Genomic DNA, 15979 nt, shown 5'->3' on the forward strand with positions numbered 1-15979 from the left:
CACAAAGGTGGTTACGAGGTGGGAAGTCCACAACTGAACAGAGGAGAGAGAAGTAGGTTTGAGGTTTGGAGGTATATGAGGGATGCAATGACACTTAGGCTGGACTTGGGGCTGGGCTGACTTCCCCAGGATTCTGGGCACCTTGCTTCTGGGCGAGGCTCCAGAGCAGTTGATGGGAGAGCAGCGGGGGAACCTGGCTGGGACCTTTACTGTGGCTGATATGGGAAGTCATTGCAGCCACACCCAGGGAGCCTGACCTAGTCATATTGCAACATAAGCAGCCACATTGCTAAGCAGAGTGGAACACTGTCATAGCAATGTATAAGGAAAAAAATGTATATATATATATATATAAACTTAACAGAAGACCTCTAAACCTGTTTCAACTGGCTGCCACCTTCTTGGCCCCCTGACCTCAGTATAAATGGCACTCTGCAGCCTTTCAAAGCTGTAACCCTTGTGAGCGTCTTGCTTTGATCACTGCCAAGGGGAGGCCCAGTTGTGAAAGATTCCTTGGCTCTCCCTTCTCTGAGTGGAAGCCCTCCACTAAGCACCAGCTGTTTCTAGACCTTCCACACTCCGCCCCCCTGGAAGTTTCTAGAGATCCATATACTCTGCATCTCAACCCACCTCCAGGTCTGCAATGTTTATTACTCTTCAGAGTCATTTCAGGGATGTATTAGGAAACTGCAGCTTCATCCAGAAGTGTGGGGGCTGCAAAAACCACATTAGGAAGACGGACAAAGGCTGGTCTGACCTCCTGAGTTCATTGCATGGGTTGAATCATATCTCAATAAAACTATTAAAATGTAATCCAGTGCGTTATATTAAAAAAACAAAATAACTTATATGTATGCTTTTGTCTTTCTTTACCCTGTAGCAGCAATAACGCCAGTGTAGAAAATCTTTTTTGAAAGAAGTCAAGCCATAAAGACACATTAAAAAAAAAAAACTGTCAAAAGCTGTGGAGAAACTGATATTTTTACACTACTATTTTTTTATAGGGCTTTTTTATAGGGCTAGAATTTTGTTGAGAATTTTTGCATCTATATTAATGAGAGGTATTGGTCTGTAATTTTCTTTCTTTTTTTTTTTTTTTTGCGGTGTCTTTGCCTGGCTTTGGTCTCACGGTTATGCTAGCTTCCTAGAATGAATTTGAGAGTATTCCTTCTTTTTATATGCTCTGAAAAAGTTTGAATAGTACTTGGGTTTCCAAGGGGCGGCTAGTGAATTGGAACCGCCGACCTTTTGGTTAGCAGGCGAACGCTTTAACCACTGCACCACCAGGCTCCATCTGTTCAATGGGAATGGTAATAATATCCACCTCAGGGAGTAGTTGTGAAGATACAAGGAGGTTATTTTGCGCATAGTAAGTGCCCAGTTTCTGTCAGCCCCTTTTTTCTGAGGTAGTGGGTTTTGAGGTTTGACCTTCCAGTGGAATTGGGGGCGAGGGGCAGGAGTGGGGGAGGAAGCCTGACCCCCTTTACTGCCTCCCCCAGCAGCAGCAGAAGTCCACCCCCCTGGAGCGCGGCCACCATAGACGCCTGGGCAACTCGGGGGGCTGGGTCCCCATCAAAGGTGAGCCTGGGACTCTCCTTCTCGCCTCCCCCGTTAGCCCCGGAGCCCGCTGGGATGGTCCGGAGGGCAGCGTGTCGGGCCCCTCAGAGCCCCCCACCTGCATGCCCGCCCCCACAGACTACAGCTCAGACCACCAGGCGGCCGACATGGCGGAAATAGACGCCCGCCTGAAGGCCTTGCAGGAATACATGAACCGGCTGGACACGCGGTCGTGACCGCACAGGGGATGTTCCCCCTCCACCCGCTCCACTCCCACTGGGGTACAGCGTGGGGGCAGGGCCGGAGAGCCTCCCAGCCCCGCCAGGCCCCACCCCTCCTGGTGCTGCGGTCTCCAGGTGTAAGGCCCCGCCCCTTCTGGTGCTGGGGGAGTCTCCAGGTGAGGCTCCGCCTCTCCTGGTTCTGGGGGGGTGGTGTCTCCAGGTGTGAGGCCCCGCCCCGTCCCCGTCCCTCCTCCGCAATGCATGCTGGGTGGGAGGGTGTGTGCTATTTGTAAATAAACATATTTGCCTTTGGGACCCCCTGAGGTTATGACTGAAGGGTGGGGGTGGAGTGGGGAGAAATGAAGAGGATTTGGGGCTGGGGTGTACGTAGGGCCTGTGTGTATTTCTGGATGTGTCTGGGAGGCAGACAAGCGTTCAGGCTCAGGAAGAAGCTCTGCACTCTCTAAAGCAATGAAAGGGGTGGCCTGACACGTGGTAGTGAGCAGCCCGCTCCCAAAGGGGTCCAAGCAGAGATTCTGCGCCAGGACCAGTGTGGCTGCGCGGTAGGGGAGAGGGCCTTGCAGCCTGGTGCTCCGCCTCGAGGACCCCGAGCTGCCGTCCCCGAAGCCGGGCTGACTCGGTGCCGATTCCTGGGCTCTGACCTGAGACCTCTGGGTTCTGAGCTGTGATGTCGCTTCTGAGCTGGGACCTCCGGGGTCTTGGTTCAGGGTCGGGGCCTCTAGGTTCCGAGCACCCTGGAAGACCATGCTGGGGGCAGGGGCAGGGCTGTGGTCTTGTGGGCAGGAGAGAGGGAGGGGAGGCACGTGGCCGTACAAGGAAGAACACAGTTTGAGCTGCACCTTTATTGGAGGAGGACACAGTGGGTGGGGTTTCCCATAGTGCTGGGAGAGGAGCGGTGGAGGGGTAGACGGCAGGGCAGGCAGGGCCTCACTCGCGGTACTGTGGCCAAGTCTGGATGATGTTGTAGAGCTGGTCGCCCGGGGAGAGCGTCTGCTGCACATCCCGGTGTCCTTTGACCTCGTATCGGGGGCTCAGGGCGCCCCGTGCCACGCCACAGGCCAGCAGATTCTGGGCCGCCCTGAGGGCCCGGGCCGGGGGCACCCGCTCTGGGGGAGGCAAAGGCAGGGGTGAGGCCAGGGTTTCCATGGAGGGTGGAGGCTGTGTGTGTGCGTGTGCGTGTGCGTGTGCGTGTGCCTGTCTGTCAGTCTATCTGTCTGTTAGAGGTATGGTTCGAATCTGGTCCCAGATCGGGGCTCTGCCACTCCCTAACAGTCACTTTTTACCCTCTCTGTGCCTCAGTTTTCTCATCTGCACTTGTCACGGAGTAGGCCTCTACCCAGCAAGTATCATAACAGGTATTGCTGATTCTCCCTCCTCTGTCCCAGACCTCTGGGTCCTACCCAAAATAATAGCTGGCATTTCACAAGCACTTCTTAGGTGCCATCACCTGGACTAATAGCTTCTCTGTACACCCCAACCCTTGGCTAGAAATGACACCCACTATCCAAAGGAGGAAAGGAGGCTCAGGAAAAGGTCACAGAGCTTGTAGGTGGCAGAGCCTCTCCACCACCACCCCCTGCTGCTGCCACCCTCCAGGCCCCATGGCAGCCCCCTGCCCTGCCCCAGTCACTCACCCATGTAATTGCCCATGAAGGTGATGCCAATGGACATAGGGTTCCAGGTGGGCCCTGAGTGGGCGCCCTTGAAGTTCCAGCCCCGGCCTTCATACACCAGACCATCTTCACCAATCAGGAAGCTGTGGGGGTGGGGAGGGGTCAATTGATGAGTCAAGGGGGGCTTCCTGGGGGAGGTCTCCATCCCGCTCCTCCATTCATCCCCCTGTTCATGCCACTCATAAAATTTCCCCAGCACCCCCCTTCTCATCCCCTAATCTTCCATCCTACTAATAATGGCAGTGGCCATTTGAGTCCCTGCACGTGCCAAATACAGCTCTACATGCACCTTATTTCCTCCCCACAGTCACTATGGGTCCCATTTATAGACAGAATCAGAGAGCTGAAGCCACCTGCCCAAGGTCACACAGCCAGGTAGGGGCAGAACCAGGACTTGACTCCCACCCAAGTGATCTTATTTCTTGCTTTTTCCTGCCTCGGGGAGGATTTGTTGAGCTCTGGTTTTGCTGAATCTTCACGCAGCTGCCCTCTAAGGTAGGTACTGTTGTTATCCTCATTTTAAGCTGAGGAAGTGGAGACTCAAAGTGAGGTGACTTGCCCAAGGTCAAATCGCCCAGAATTCTCCACTGAGAAGCTCTGCACCTGCCGCAGCCTGCTTCCTGGCCTCTGGGTCCACCTGGGCAATGGGATCAGGGGCTCACAGGTTAGGGTCACAATCAGACACAGACCCTGGAGCCAAAACACCTGCCTCCTTGAAGTTTCCAGTCCTGGCAGCCCACCCTTGAGACTTCCTCATTCCTACATTTGACTGAGTGAGCCTGACTGGGCACTTTGGAATTAACTAGGCCTCCAGCATCTTGGAGCTGCAAGACCTGTGGCTCTGCCCTCTGACTCATAGGGTCACTGGGGGTGCACAGAATGTTGGAACTCCTGAATCTCGGGTCCTGAATCTGCCACTTAGGAGGTCAGGTTCCCAAAATCTGCCTCAAAGGAGCCTAGAAACACCAGAGTGATGCCGGCCACCAGGGCTGGGCTAGAATTGTCTGGTATTCATTAAATGGGTGCATCTAATTTAAACCTCAACCACAGTCGCCACCACGTGGGTGCAGCTAGGAGCCCCATTTTACAGGTGAAGAAACTGAGGCTTAGAGGCAGAACGTGACATGACCAGGAAGGAAGACCCAGAACGTTAGAGTCAGACTCTGAATCCTGAAATCTAAGAAACGCACCTCAGTCTGCTTTTCTGTCAAGTGATTTAGACCTGAGGCTGCGGAGCCAGGCTCTGTCCTCATTACGTGATGCAAACACTTAGAATCTGACTCTTGGAAACAAAACCCTGAAACTGGAGTCTTTGCAGGATAAAATCTTGAGTGGAAAGAGCCTTGGAGGAGTCCGGACTTCTCTGAGATGGGTCTTCAGATTCCTGGGCCCAGCATTAGCCCTGCTGTGGCAGTGTCTAGAGGTGAGGCCTGGGAACCTGCATTTCCAGTAAGCGCTCCCTGTGACCCTGATGTTCAACAACATCTCGTACCCCATGGTGTTCCAGCTTCCCCTCCCACTGTGCAAACCCTTGTGCAGGACCCCAGCCTATTGCATCAAAGGGAAGTTGGTGGCCCTGGGTGCCAGAGGCAGATGTAACCACCCTTGCTCTTTTGGGCTCTCCCTTCCCTGCAGTGTTCTCCCCACACGACCGCTAGAGAGCATGTGTAGAAACCTGTCACCCCACACCTGTTTGCTCAAAGCTCTCTGTGGCTTCTGTTGAGTTAAAGCCAAAGTCCTCATTGTAGCCCACCAGGTCCTGCACCATTTCTTCCCTACCATCCTCTTCCATCTGTTTTCACACCCCCTACCACCATTCCTATTTTTTCATTCCTATAGGGCTGCTATGAGTCGAAATCAACTTGACGGCAACGGGTTTCACAACTATTGCTATTAGCCAAAATCAATTCTTTGGCACATAACAACAACCTCCATCTGCCTCCAGCCGCACCGACCTCTGCCCCTCAGAGGTGACCAGCCCACTAGGTCTCATGGCCTTTGCACCTGCTGCGCCTCCGGCTTGTGACACTCTTCTCTCAGCTAGCCCATCCCAGAGCGAACTCAAAGCCACGTTCTCAGGGAGGCCTTCCCTCACCCCATTCTTCCAGAGAAGCCTGTGTAGGTCTTGTTCTAGCTCCCAAGGTCACTCTCACATCACCTTGTTCCTTTTTTCCCTCACGTCTATCACCATCTGAGTCCATCCTGTTGCCTTTGCTTGTTTCTCACCGTTGGTCTCTTATCGGACTAGGCTGGATTCACACTGTTCAAGGCTGTGTCCCCACCCCAGTGTCCAGCATGTGGCCGGGTACACAGCAGGTGCCTAGTAGCAATAAGTCATGTATTTTGGGGGCTCCTAAAAAACTTTTTTTTTTTTTTTTTTACTATATGCCAGAGTGCCTGGGTGGTGCAAACAGTTAAGACTCACCTGCTAACCGAGAAGTTAGAGGTTCAAGTCTACCTAGAGGTGCCTCGGAAAAAAGGCCTGGTGATCTACTGCCAAAAAAAATCAGCTATTGAAAACCCTATGGAGCACAGCTCTACTCTGACAGGATGGGGCCTCTGTCAGCTGAAGCTCACTCAACGCAAATTGACTGTCGTACTGTATGCCAGGCAGTGTCTAAGTGCTTTGCATGAACTGGCTCATTTAATGATCAGGTGGGCCACCGTCCTAGGGACTTTGCAGAGGAGGGAGCTGAAGCTGAGAGAGGTGAGTGGGTGACCTGCCAGGACTCAGCCAGCAATTAGCCGAGCAGCCTGGTTTTCTGCCTCCTGACAAAGGCACCAGGGGACACCTTTGACCCTCTTAGGCAAAACCTGCTCCTTCCTCTGGGGGCAGAGCTGGGACTTCAGCCCCTTCCCCCTCCTCAGGTGTCTTTGTGCTGCCCACATATTCCCAGTCCTTTGTGGCCGCCCTGGGGAGCAACCAAGGCCCCTGGAGGTTGAGTGAATTGCCCAGGGTGCCAGCCTGGAGGCTCCAGAACCAGACCTAGAACCGGGTTCTGCTGCTCCCGGGCCTGCACACCTTCCCCCTTGCCAGCCCCCTCCTAGCCTGGGGTCGTTCGTTGCCCTGGCCAAACGGCCTCCGCACTCACTTGTAGCCCACGTCGCACCACCCTTTCTCCCGCATGTGGTAGTACTGCACGTTCCGGGCCTGCTGCTCGCACAAGGCGGGGGAGGCGCAGGTGCTGCCCGCCGTGTGCGACACTATCACGTAGCGCACTGGCAGCTTTAGGCGGTCTCTGCACTCCGACGCCAAGGCCTTCCATTCTCTCCGGGGCACGACGGAGCCGCAGGCGGCCGTCTCCTGAGCTCGAGCCGCCCCCAGGGCGAGCAGGGCAAGGAGGGCGCAAGTAAGCATTGCGCAGTGGCGGGACATGACAGGCAGGGCACACGGCTGGTGAAAAAAAAAAAAGGACGCCTTTATCTGCCCCGCGGCGGTGGGAGGGGAGGCTTGCTTCACACCCCAGGGTGTTACGCAGGACCCCAAACTCCGCTTCCCCCTCTAGTAGGGAAGGAGCAAGATGCAGTGTGGTCAGGTCTGGGGGTAGAGGGTAAAGAAGGGGGGGCATGAAAATGCCAGTGGGCCACTCACCCAGAGCGGAAGTAGGGTGAGGCGGGGCCTGTGAGCCTTGCCCTGTGATTTCTGGAAGACCAGGAACCTGGATTCCCGCCCTGTGTTGTCTCTCCTCTCAGTGGGGCATTGTACAATTACCAGAAACTTACTTCAGAGAGAGGCCCAGGGTCTTGGGACATCCCCCTTCTCTTTCCTGCAGGGACTGAGTGACAAAGGGCTCCTTTTCAAAACACTTCTACCAGGTCCAAGCCCGATGTCTTTTAACCCTTGCAATAAACTGAAGAGGTGAGGATTGAGAAGCCCATTTCACAGCTGAATAAACTGAGGATGGGAAAGTAGAAGTCACATGCAGAGGTGGGGGAGGCAGTAGAGCCTGGTGGTCCAGAACCAGGCTGCCTGTGTTCGAATCTGGCCACATTCTACTGTGTGAGCTCCCCAACTGACTTAACCTTTCTGTGCCTCAGTTTCCCCACCTGCATAATAGTAAAGCACCCAACTCATAGGGTTGATGTGGAATCTGAACGGGTTGACAAGGGTAGAATCCTTAAAGGATGTCTGACTCATAGTGCCACATGGGCACCACTGGGGCTAAAACTCAGGTCTGTCCTTGGTATTAAGCAACATACTTTACCTGGGTGCCACTAGCAGTTCCATTCTTCAGGAAGAGAAACAGGTCTGGAGAGGGACAGCCCCTTGCCCAGGGCCACCAAGTGGTTGGATCACCTGTTGGGGCACAGGGCTTTCCTGGGGCTTCTGCCCTGCCCAGGCCCCCTTTCCCAGTCCTTCCTACAGTACCACAATGAATACAGACCCTAAGTCCCAGCTCAGGGAGTACTGATTGGTTCTTCTTTCCTTTCTACTTTAGTGGATTAAAGAAAATGACAAAAGTAACACATGCTAGCTGTAACAAGTGGGATTGATACAAATGTTCATCACCTGTGTCCCACCCCTCTAGCCCCGCCCACCTGAGGTAACCAATGAGAACAGTGCGGTGTCTTTGCTTCTGTGGTATTTTCCATGATCCCATAGATCATGCTCATACTCGTGTTACCATGGAATGGTGCACCAGGCATCTCTAAGGACTTTGTGTAAACCTCTCATCACATGCGCTCAACAAGCTTGTGAGGTAGAGGTTATTGCACTGCAGGAAACCGAGGCCAAGAGGGGCTGTCACACCTGGGGAAGAGATGGAGGAGCCAGGATTTGTCTACAGTCTTCTGGGCTCCAGAGATTTAGCTCTAAACCATATCCTGCTTCCTACAAATTTATATAAGGGCATTAAAAAAAAACGTCAGAGTCAAGCTCTGCAATGTACCTTTTGTCACATAATATTTGATGGACATCGCTCTAGGTCAATGCGTCTAATTCTAATCTATTCTTCACTACAGTTGCATAGCATTTTGTGGTATAGGTTCGCCATAGTTTTGTAATCTTTTCCTTTTTGCAGGCTTTTGAGTTTGCTGTCTCCCCACGCGCATAAAATATTCTTGGGCATACAGCCTTACACACTGGAGCATTTATGAGTGATAGATGTAGGCTTTCTGGGTCAAAGACTATACACATTTGAAACGTTAATAGATATTACCAGATTGCTTTCCTCCAAAAGGCTGTTAACAATACACATTGCCACCAGTAATGTGTATGAGGACCCTCTGCCCCACTCTATGAAGTGGGTGTTCTGAAAACAAACCAAACCCATTGCTGCTGAGTCAATTCTAAATCATAGCGACCACATAGGACAGAGTACAACCGCCCTGTAGGGTTTCCAAGGAGCGGCTCATGGATTTGAAATGCCAGCCTTTTGGTTAGCAGCCACATAGCTCTTAACCACTGTACCACAGTTGTTGTCGTTAAGTTTTGTGGAGTTTGTTCCGACTCATAGCAATCCTGTGTAGTACAGAAAGAAACACTGCCCAGCCTTGCGCCATGCTCACGCCCATTGTTGCAGCCACTCCGTCAGTTCATCTCCTTGAGGGTCTTCCTTTTTTTTTGCTGACGCTGTACTTTACCAAGGGTGATGTCCTTCTCCAGGGACTGATCCCTCCTGACAACATGTCCAAAGTATATAAGACGCAGCCTCACCGTCCTTACTTCTAAGGAGCATTCTGGTTGTACTTCTTCCAAGACAGATTTGTTCATTCTTTTGGCAGTCCCTGGTATATTCAATATTCTTTGCTGACAACACAATTCAAAGGCATCAACTCCTCTTCGGTCTTCCTTATTCTTTGTCCAGCTTTCACATGCATATGATGCGATCGAAAATACCGTGGCTTGGATCAGGGGCACCTTAGTCTTCAAGGTGATGTCTTTGCTTTTCAACACTTTAAAGAAGTCCTTTGCAGCAGATTTGCCCAATACAATGCATCTTTTGATTTCTTGACTGTTGCTTCCATGGGTGTTGATTGTGGATCCAAGTAAAATGAAATGCTTGACAACTTCAGTATTTTCTGTTTATCATGATGTTGGTTATTAGTCCACTTGTGAGGATTTGTGTTTTCTGTATGTTGAGGTGTAATCCATACTGAAGGTTGTGGTCTTTGATCTTCATCAGTAGAATCTGTGGGTAGATAGTGATGTGTCATTGTAATTTTAATTGGTATTTTTATGACCACTCAGGAGATTGAGTATTTTTCTAAGTTTGCTGCCCACTTGGATTTGCTCGTCTGTCAATTGCCTGTTCACATTCATCGTCCACTTTTTCTATTGGGTTGGTTTTCTCTTCATTATCAATTTGCAAATGAAGAAAAGGGTCTCATAACTGGGATTGTTGAGTTGTTGGGTATGTACATTAAAACATCTTGTGCATCTCACTTATTTTTTAAAGCACTGAAGAGTAATGTACATATAAAAAGATGCACAAATCGTGAGAACTCTATTAATTTTTACAAAGTGAATACACGCAGCACTCAGATCAAGAAATAGAGCTACGCTTTAAATTTTAATAGATTTTTCCAGATACAATTCCAAAAAGGTTTAAGTATTAATTTTCCCCCAGCAGTGTAATCAGTTTTAAAATGCTTTACCAGTCTAAGGGGTGAGATCTCATTATTATTTGTGTTTCTTCGAACCCTAGAGAGGTGATTGTCTTTTCATGTATTTATGGTTGTTTTCAATTTTTTCTGTCTTATGCGAACTGTCTATCTCCTTTAACTGTTTTCCTATTGGGTTGTTGTATACTGGGGTATAACCCTGTGTCTGTTAAATGTACTAAAAACCTTTTCCTTCTAATCCTATTTAAAAAATCTATTTTGGTTTCTGTATTTCCTGTCTTGTCTTAAGAAGGCCTTTCCCACCTGTAAAAATGGCATGGCGGGGAGATTGTCTGACCTCTTCCAACTTTCTGAAGTGGGAAGGAGGATCAAGAACCAAGGCTGATTCCTGTGAGGCCGGAGGTCGGATATGCCTCCTCTCTCCACCATCGTTACCAGTTCTAACACCAATGGTCCCTCCTTCGGCACTCTACTTCTCTGTTGAATTTGATAATTCATTACAATGGTCACACAGAACTCACAGACAATACTCACAGTTGCGGGGTTTATTAGGAAGTAACAGGTTATAATTTAAGTTTAGGAACACTCAAGGTACAGCTTTTCCATCAGGACAGCCTCTTCCCAGCCGTGCCCTCAGGCGTGCCTTTCTCTGGCCCCTCAGCCTCTGTCCTCCTCAGGCAAGTGTTACAAAGCTCTTTTAGCTCTGCCAATAAGTGCCCAGAGGCACCCCACTCCAACAGTAAGCCTCAGCCAGAAGGCGCTCAGCTCTAGTTCCATGGGTCACCAGACCTAGCTCCACCAAGTACCCAGAGGCACCCTACTCCACCAGCAAGCCTCCCCTACAAAGGCACTCAGCACTCTCCCTCAGTGGCCCCAGAAGCCCACCACGCAGTCTCCTTCCTATCTTCTGCCACTGTCCTGGTACTGCTGCTTCTGCTGCTGCCATTTCTCTGCCGCTACTTCTTGCTGTCTTCCTGTCTTTGGTGTTAGAGCTCTTTCTCTCTATCCTGGGCCTAGGAGGGTCTCAGCGCAGGGATCACAAGTCCAAAGGGCATACTCCCACTGCTGGCTCTTCCTTGGTAGTGGTGAGATCTCCTTCTGCTCTGGAATTGGCTCTCTTTTAAGCCTAGCAGATGGCAAAACTGACCAATCCACTTGGTAGGCCACAATCACCTTCTTTGCACAGTCCCATCCAATCACTTGGGTGGGAATTCCAAGACCATAGTGAGAAAGATAACACAAAAGTGATCCCTCACACCCTACCACCCCTGGATTATAAAACTTTTTTTTTTCTATTAAAAAAAGTTATTTTGTGTTTTACTTTTAGACCTTTAACTTGGCTAGAATTTATAGTTGCATATGGTGTGAGGTAGGGGTCTAACATTGATTGTTTTGAAATGGCTAGCCAATTGTTCCAGAGCCATTTATTTAATAGTTAGATCTGGCTGTACATTTCAGCCCTGGAACTTCCTAGCTGGTTGTCCTTGGGCAACTGATCTGCATTCAACAGAGCTGACCACTTACTTCCTTCTCCTTGAAATGCTTACTTTCCATAGCTCCTGTGACATAAGACTGTCCTGGTGCTCCTTCTGCTTTTCTGGCTGGTCTTTTTTCTCTCTTTCAAAAGCTTTCTTCCCTCCCTGGCCATTATACTATATATATATACTTTTTCTCCCAGGCAACCATATCCATTTATGGCTTTGGCCACCACTGGAATGCAGATGACTCCCAGGTTTCTATGTCTAGCCTGGAACTCTCATCGGAGCTCTGGCTTTGTGTATTCAGTTACCTCCTTGAAATTTCCATCTGGCAGTCCACAGGCACCTCTACCTTAAGATTTCCAAAATGACCCAGGGTTTTCTCCTCCAAAATCAGCCCTCTTTCCTTTCAGGTGTCTCTGTCTAAGAGGATGGTATCGCCGTCTTTCAGTTACAAAAGTCATAAATCTGAGCACCGTCCTTGACCAATCTCTGCCCCTCTCCTCCTGTACCCAAAACAATGCCCAGCACATAACAGGTACTGAATAGTTATTGCCCTTCATCCATTGTTGGTAGGAATGTAAAATGGTACATTTTTGTGGAAAACAGTTCGCGGTTCTTCAAAACGTTAGACAGAATTGTGATAACCCATTGCCATTGAGTTGATTCTGACTCACAGTGACACTATGGGGTAGAGTAGAACTGTCGCATAATGTTTCCAAGGCTGTAATCTTTATGGAAGTAGACTGCCACATCTTTCTTCTGAAGAGTGGCTGGTTGGTTTGAACCGCCAAATTTTTTCTTAGCAGCTGACTGTTTAACCACTGCACCACCAGGGCTGCTTTAGAATTACAATATGATCCAGCAATTGCAATCTTAGGCATACACCCAAAGACTTGAAAGCAGCAATGCAAACAGAAACTTGTAAACCAATGTTCCTTGCTGCACTATTCTCAATAGGCAAAAAGGTGGAAACAGTCCAAGGGTCTATCCACAGATGAATGAATAAACAAAATGTAGTAAACACACACAATGGAATATTACTCAACCAGAAATTAATACTCCCCAATTCATTTCTCTTTATGGAGAAATGAGTTTCTGATACAGTCTACGACATGGATGAATCTTGAAAACGTTATGCTGAGTGAAATAAGTCATTCACAAAAAGCTTGTATGATCCCACTTACATTAAACAGGCAAATGTATAGAGACCAAAGTTTATTAGTGGTTACCGTGGTACAGAGGGAGGGGGAAAGGGCGAGTCTTTGCTTAGGGGGCACTGAGTTTCTGTTAAAGGCGGTGGAATAAATTGTAAGTGCTGATGGTTGTACAACGTGACAAACATGCTGAACATAATCAGTGTCACTGAATCGTGCCTGTAAAAAATGTTGCATTGGCAAATGTTTTGTTACATATATATTTACCACTAAAACAATTTTTTAAAAAATTATCAAATGATTGAATGGATATCCAATCCACCCCCAAGTCCTGTTGTTGTTACCTGCTAAAAATGAATCAGATCAACCAAAAAGAAGCCAAACTCATTGCCATCGAGTAGATTCCAACTCATAGCGACCCTATACGGACCCTACAGGGGAGAGTAGAACTGTCCCATAGGGTTTCCAAGGAGCAGCTGGTGGATGTGAACTGCTGACCTTTTGGATAGCAGCCATAGCTCCTAACTACTGTGCCACCAGGGCTCCATGAACCAGATCAGTCCTGTCCATTTCTACTCTCTCTACCCTGCTCCAGACACCATCTCCTCTCACCTGCACCTTGTTCCCACCTTCTCAATGACCTCCCAGCATGCATTCTGGCCCCTGTGAGGCCAAAGCTCACATCAGATCTTTCCTGAAGGTCACTGTCAAAGGTGAGCCAAATTCTTCTGCAGCTTCTCATGATTCTTAGGAAGATGCCCAAACTCCTCACCACGGCCAACAGCTCAAGTGGTCTCCACCTGTCTTAGTTATCCAGTGCTGCTGTAACAGAAATGCCAGAGTGGATGGCTTTAAGAAACAAAAGTTTATTCTCTCACAGTCTAATAGGCTAGAAATCCAAATTTAGGGTGTCAGCTCCAGGGAAAGGCTTTCTCTGTCTGTCAGCTCTGGAGGAAGTCCTTGTCCTGAATCTTCTCCTGGTCTAGGAGCTTCTCAACGCACGGATCCTGGGTCCAAAGGATGCGGTCTGCTCCTGGCACTACTTTCTTGGTGGTATGACGTTCTCCCCTCCCTTTGCTTCTCTCTTTTGTATCTCAAAAGAGATTGACTTAAAACAGGACCTAATCTTGTAGATTGAGTTCCACCTCATTAACAAAACTGCCTCTAATGCCTCTAATCATTAACGTCATAGAGGTAGGATTTAGAACACATAGGCAAACCACATCAGATGACAAAATGGTGGACAATCACACAATACTGGGAATCATGGCCTAGCCAAGTTAACACAATTCAATCCATGACACCACCTTGCTCACTTCTGAAGCCCCCTCTGTTTGTTAGTCCTCCAGCCACCCTGTCCTTCTTGCTGCCCTTGAAGATACCTTTCCTGCCCTGCCCCCACTGGGTCTTTGCACACCGGGTACACATTTTAAACAGATGAACCTTGAGAAATTTAGGAACTTTGAACCTTACCTTTAAGATTACAAAACACAGATCCAGCAAGCTATTTGTAAAGAGGTTGGGGGATATTTACACATCAGATTGCTTAAAGACAGTAAGCATGAAAGCTTTAGCCAGGTGAAGTCTTCTACTCTGCGTCTTGTCAGCTTAACATTGAGACAGGCCCTTGAGGGCATTTGTTGCGACTTCAGTGGGTGAATTGTTCCATCACCTTTAATCTTGAGGCAGGATTGCTTGAGAACTTTTCTTGATCGGACATTGGATTTTGTCTCTGTGTGTTTTCGGGAATTGAATTTTGTAATATTTAACTCAGTAACTTACTGATCATGTTATAACTAGTTCAGCCAGTATAAAGATTCCTCAGGTTGCCTTAGAGTTAGCAAAAAAAAACGCTTGTTCCCTTTGTTGTATCAAAGATGACAGAAGTAAAATTAAATGGCGATTATAGCGTGGACGAGGTTAAGGCACAAGGCAGAACCTTGTTTTTTTTTTCCTTGACCTTGCCCAGTCTGGAATGCTTACCTTGCTCACCTGCCCCATCCTCACTGTCACCTTCTCTCCTCCCCATGTCATCTCCTCAGGGAAGCCCTCTCTGACACCTCTGTTAAGGAAAAATCCCCCTTTTTGCTTTCCCCACAGTTTTCCTCTCCTTCATATCCACCCAGGTGTAGTTATTACTTTATCTGGGTAATTCTTTAACCAATTTCAGTCTCTCTTACTGTACAGTGAGGTTTGAATTTATTGTTCAGCCTGGGACACTTGGGAGTGAAGTTGGTGTTAGCCCCCGTGGAGCTGGCTCCCAACACATGGCGACCCCATGTGTAATGCGACGAAATGCTGCCTGGTCCACAGCATCCCCATGATCACCTGCAGATAGGACTGTTGTGCTCTGTGAGGTTTTCGTTGGCTGATTCTGGAGGTGGATCACCAGGCCTTTCTTCCGAGTCCATCTTAGTCTGGAAGCTCTGCTGACACCTGTTCAGCATCCTAACACGCAAGCCTGACAGACGGGTCCTGGCTGTGTTTGAGGAGCACTGATGGGGGATCGAACCCCAGTCTTCTGCATGGAAGGTGAGAATTCTAGCACTCACCCACCAATTATACTGGGTCACTAGGTGTACATGGGGCCTGTCCCCAGTAACCCTGGCTGTATGATTCCACCATTGAAAGGTAAGGAAGGGGCTGCTGTTTTTTCCTCTCACTCACCATTATACCCCTAGTTCCTTGCACATAGTTGGTGATAAATACATATAAATTAAACATATTAAGCCACCCTCAGTGTCTCCATCTGTGAAGTGGACTCAAGAACAGTACCTCCCACATTGACCGTTGTGAGCATCAGGGCTGTCCCTTATTTGTGGGATGCTGGGCAAGAGTCACGTGGAGGCCTACACACCATACTGCTAAATATTTAAAAGTGATACATTACGCTGAACAAAATACACTCTACTGTTCACAAAAACACCCTCAAAATGACAAAGCAGAAAAATATGTACAAAGCAGCAGTTCGCACCAAATAACTGTGGATAACACAAGTTCAAAGTTGATTTCTTGTTCTGCTAAAGATCCTGCCTCACTCTGGGAACTTGGGGCAGGAGGAGGGGAAGGGCAGCTTTTCCCCACATTTCTTGGATCACCTGGGCACCTTCTCTTAGCCTTTCCTCCAATCACTTGGGAAACCCATATGATAAAAATTCACTTTTTTTCCTCTTTACTGGGGGAGAGGACTGCCTTCCTGTTGCTCACCGCCCCCCCCAACCATTCAAGCACTTCCTGAAGCACCTGAGCAGACCCCACAGGTGTTTCCTATCCTTACTTGGGCTACCTCAGGCAACCTCTGCTCACAA

The 15979-nt window shown here is 49.0% G+C and overlaps 1 protein-coding gene across 1 annotated transcript; it reads right to left on the minus strand.

The window, feature by feature from the left end:
- Positions 1-2621: 2621 nt before the first annotated feature.
- LOC126085612 (peptidoglycan recognition protein 1-like) lies at positions 2622-7070 on the minus strand. Its single transcript, XM_049901190.1, has 3 exons — positions 6565-7070; positions 3434-3555; positions 2622-2905 (listed from the first exon to the last, which is right to left on the minus strand). The coding sequence occupies exons 1-3, from the start codon at positions 6846-6848 to the stop codon at positions 2727-2729; spliced, it is 585 nt and encodes a 194-aa protein (XP_049757147.1). The 5' UTR covers positions 6849-7070; the 3' UTR covers positions 2622-2726.
- Positions 7071-15979: the final 8909 nt, after the last annotated feature.

The sequence above is a fragment of the Elephas maximus genome, chromosome 11 (genome assembly GCF_024166365.1).
Source record: "Elephas maximus indicus isolate mEleMax1 chromosome 11, mEleMax1 primary haplotype, whole genome shotgun sequence".
NCBI lineage: Eukaryota > Metazoa > Chordata > Mammalia > Proboscidea > Elephantidae > Elephas > Elephas maximus.

What these genes read in the sequence shown, in the direction of transcription:
- LOC126085612 (XM_049901190.1), bottom strand. Translation starts at nt 6,848, where the DNA reads ATGTCCCGCCACTGCGCAATGCTTACTTGCGCCCTCCTTGCCCTGCTC. An exon ending in TGGTGCGACGTGGGCTACAA is followed by an intron (nt 3,556 to 6,564) that starts GTGAGTGCGGAG and finishes CCACCCCCACAG; the next exon opens with CTTCCTGATTGGTGAAGATG. An exon ending in CTTCATGGGCAATTACATGG is followed by an intron (nt 2,906 to 3,433) that starts GTGAGTGACTGG and finishes TGCCTCCCCCAG; the next exon opens with AGCGGGTGCCCCCGGCCCGG.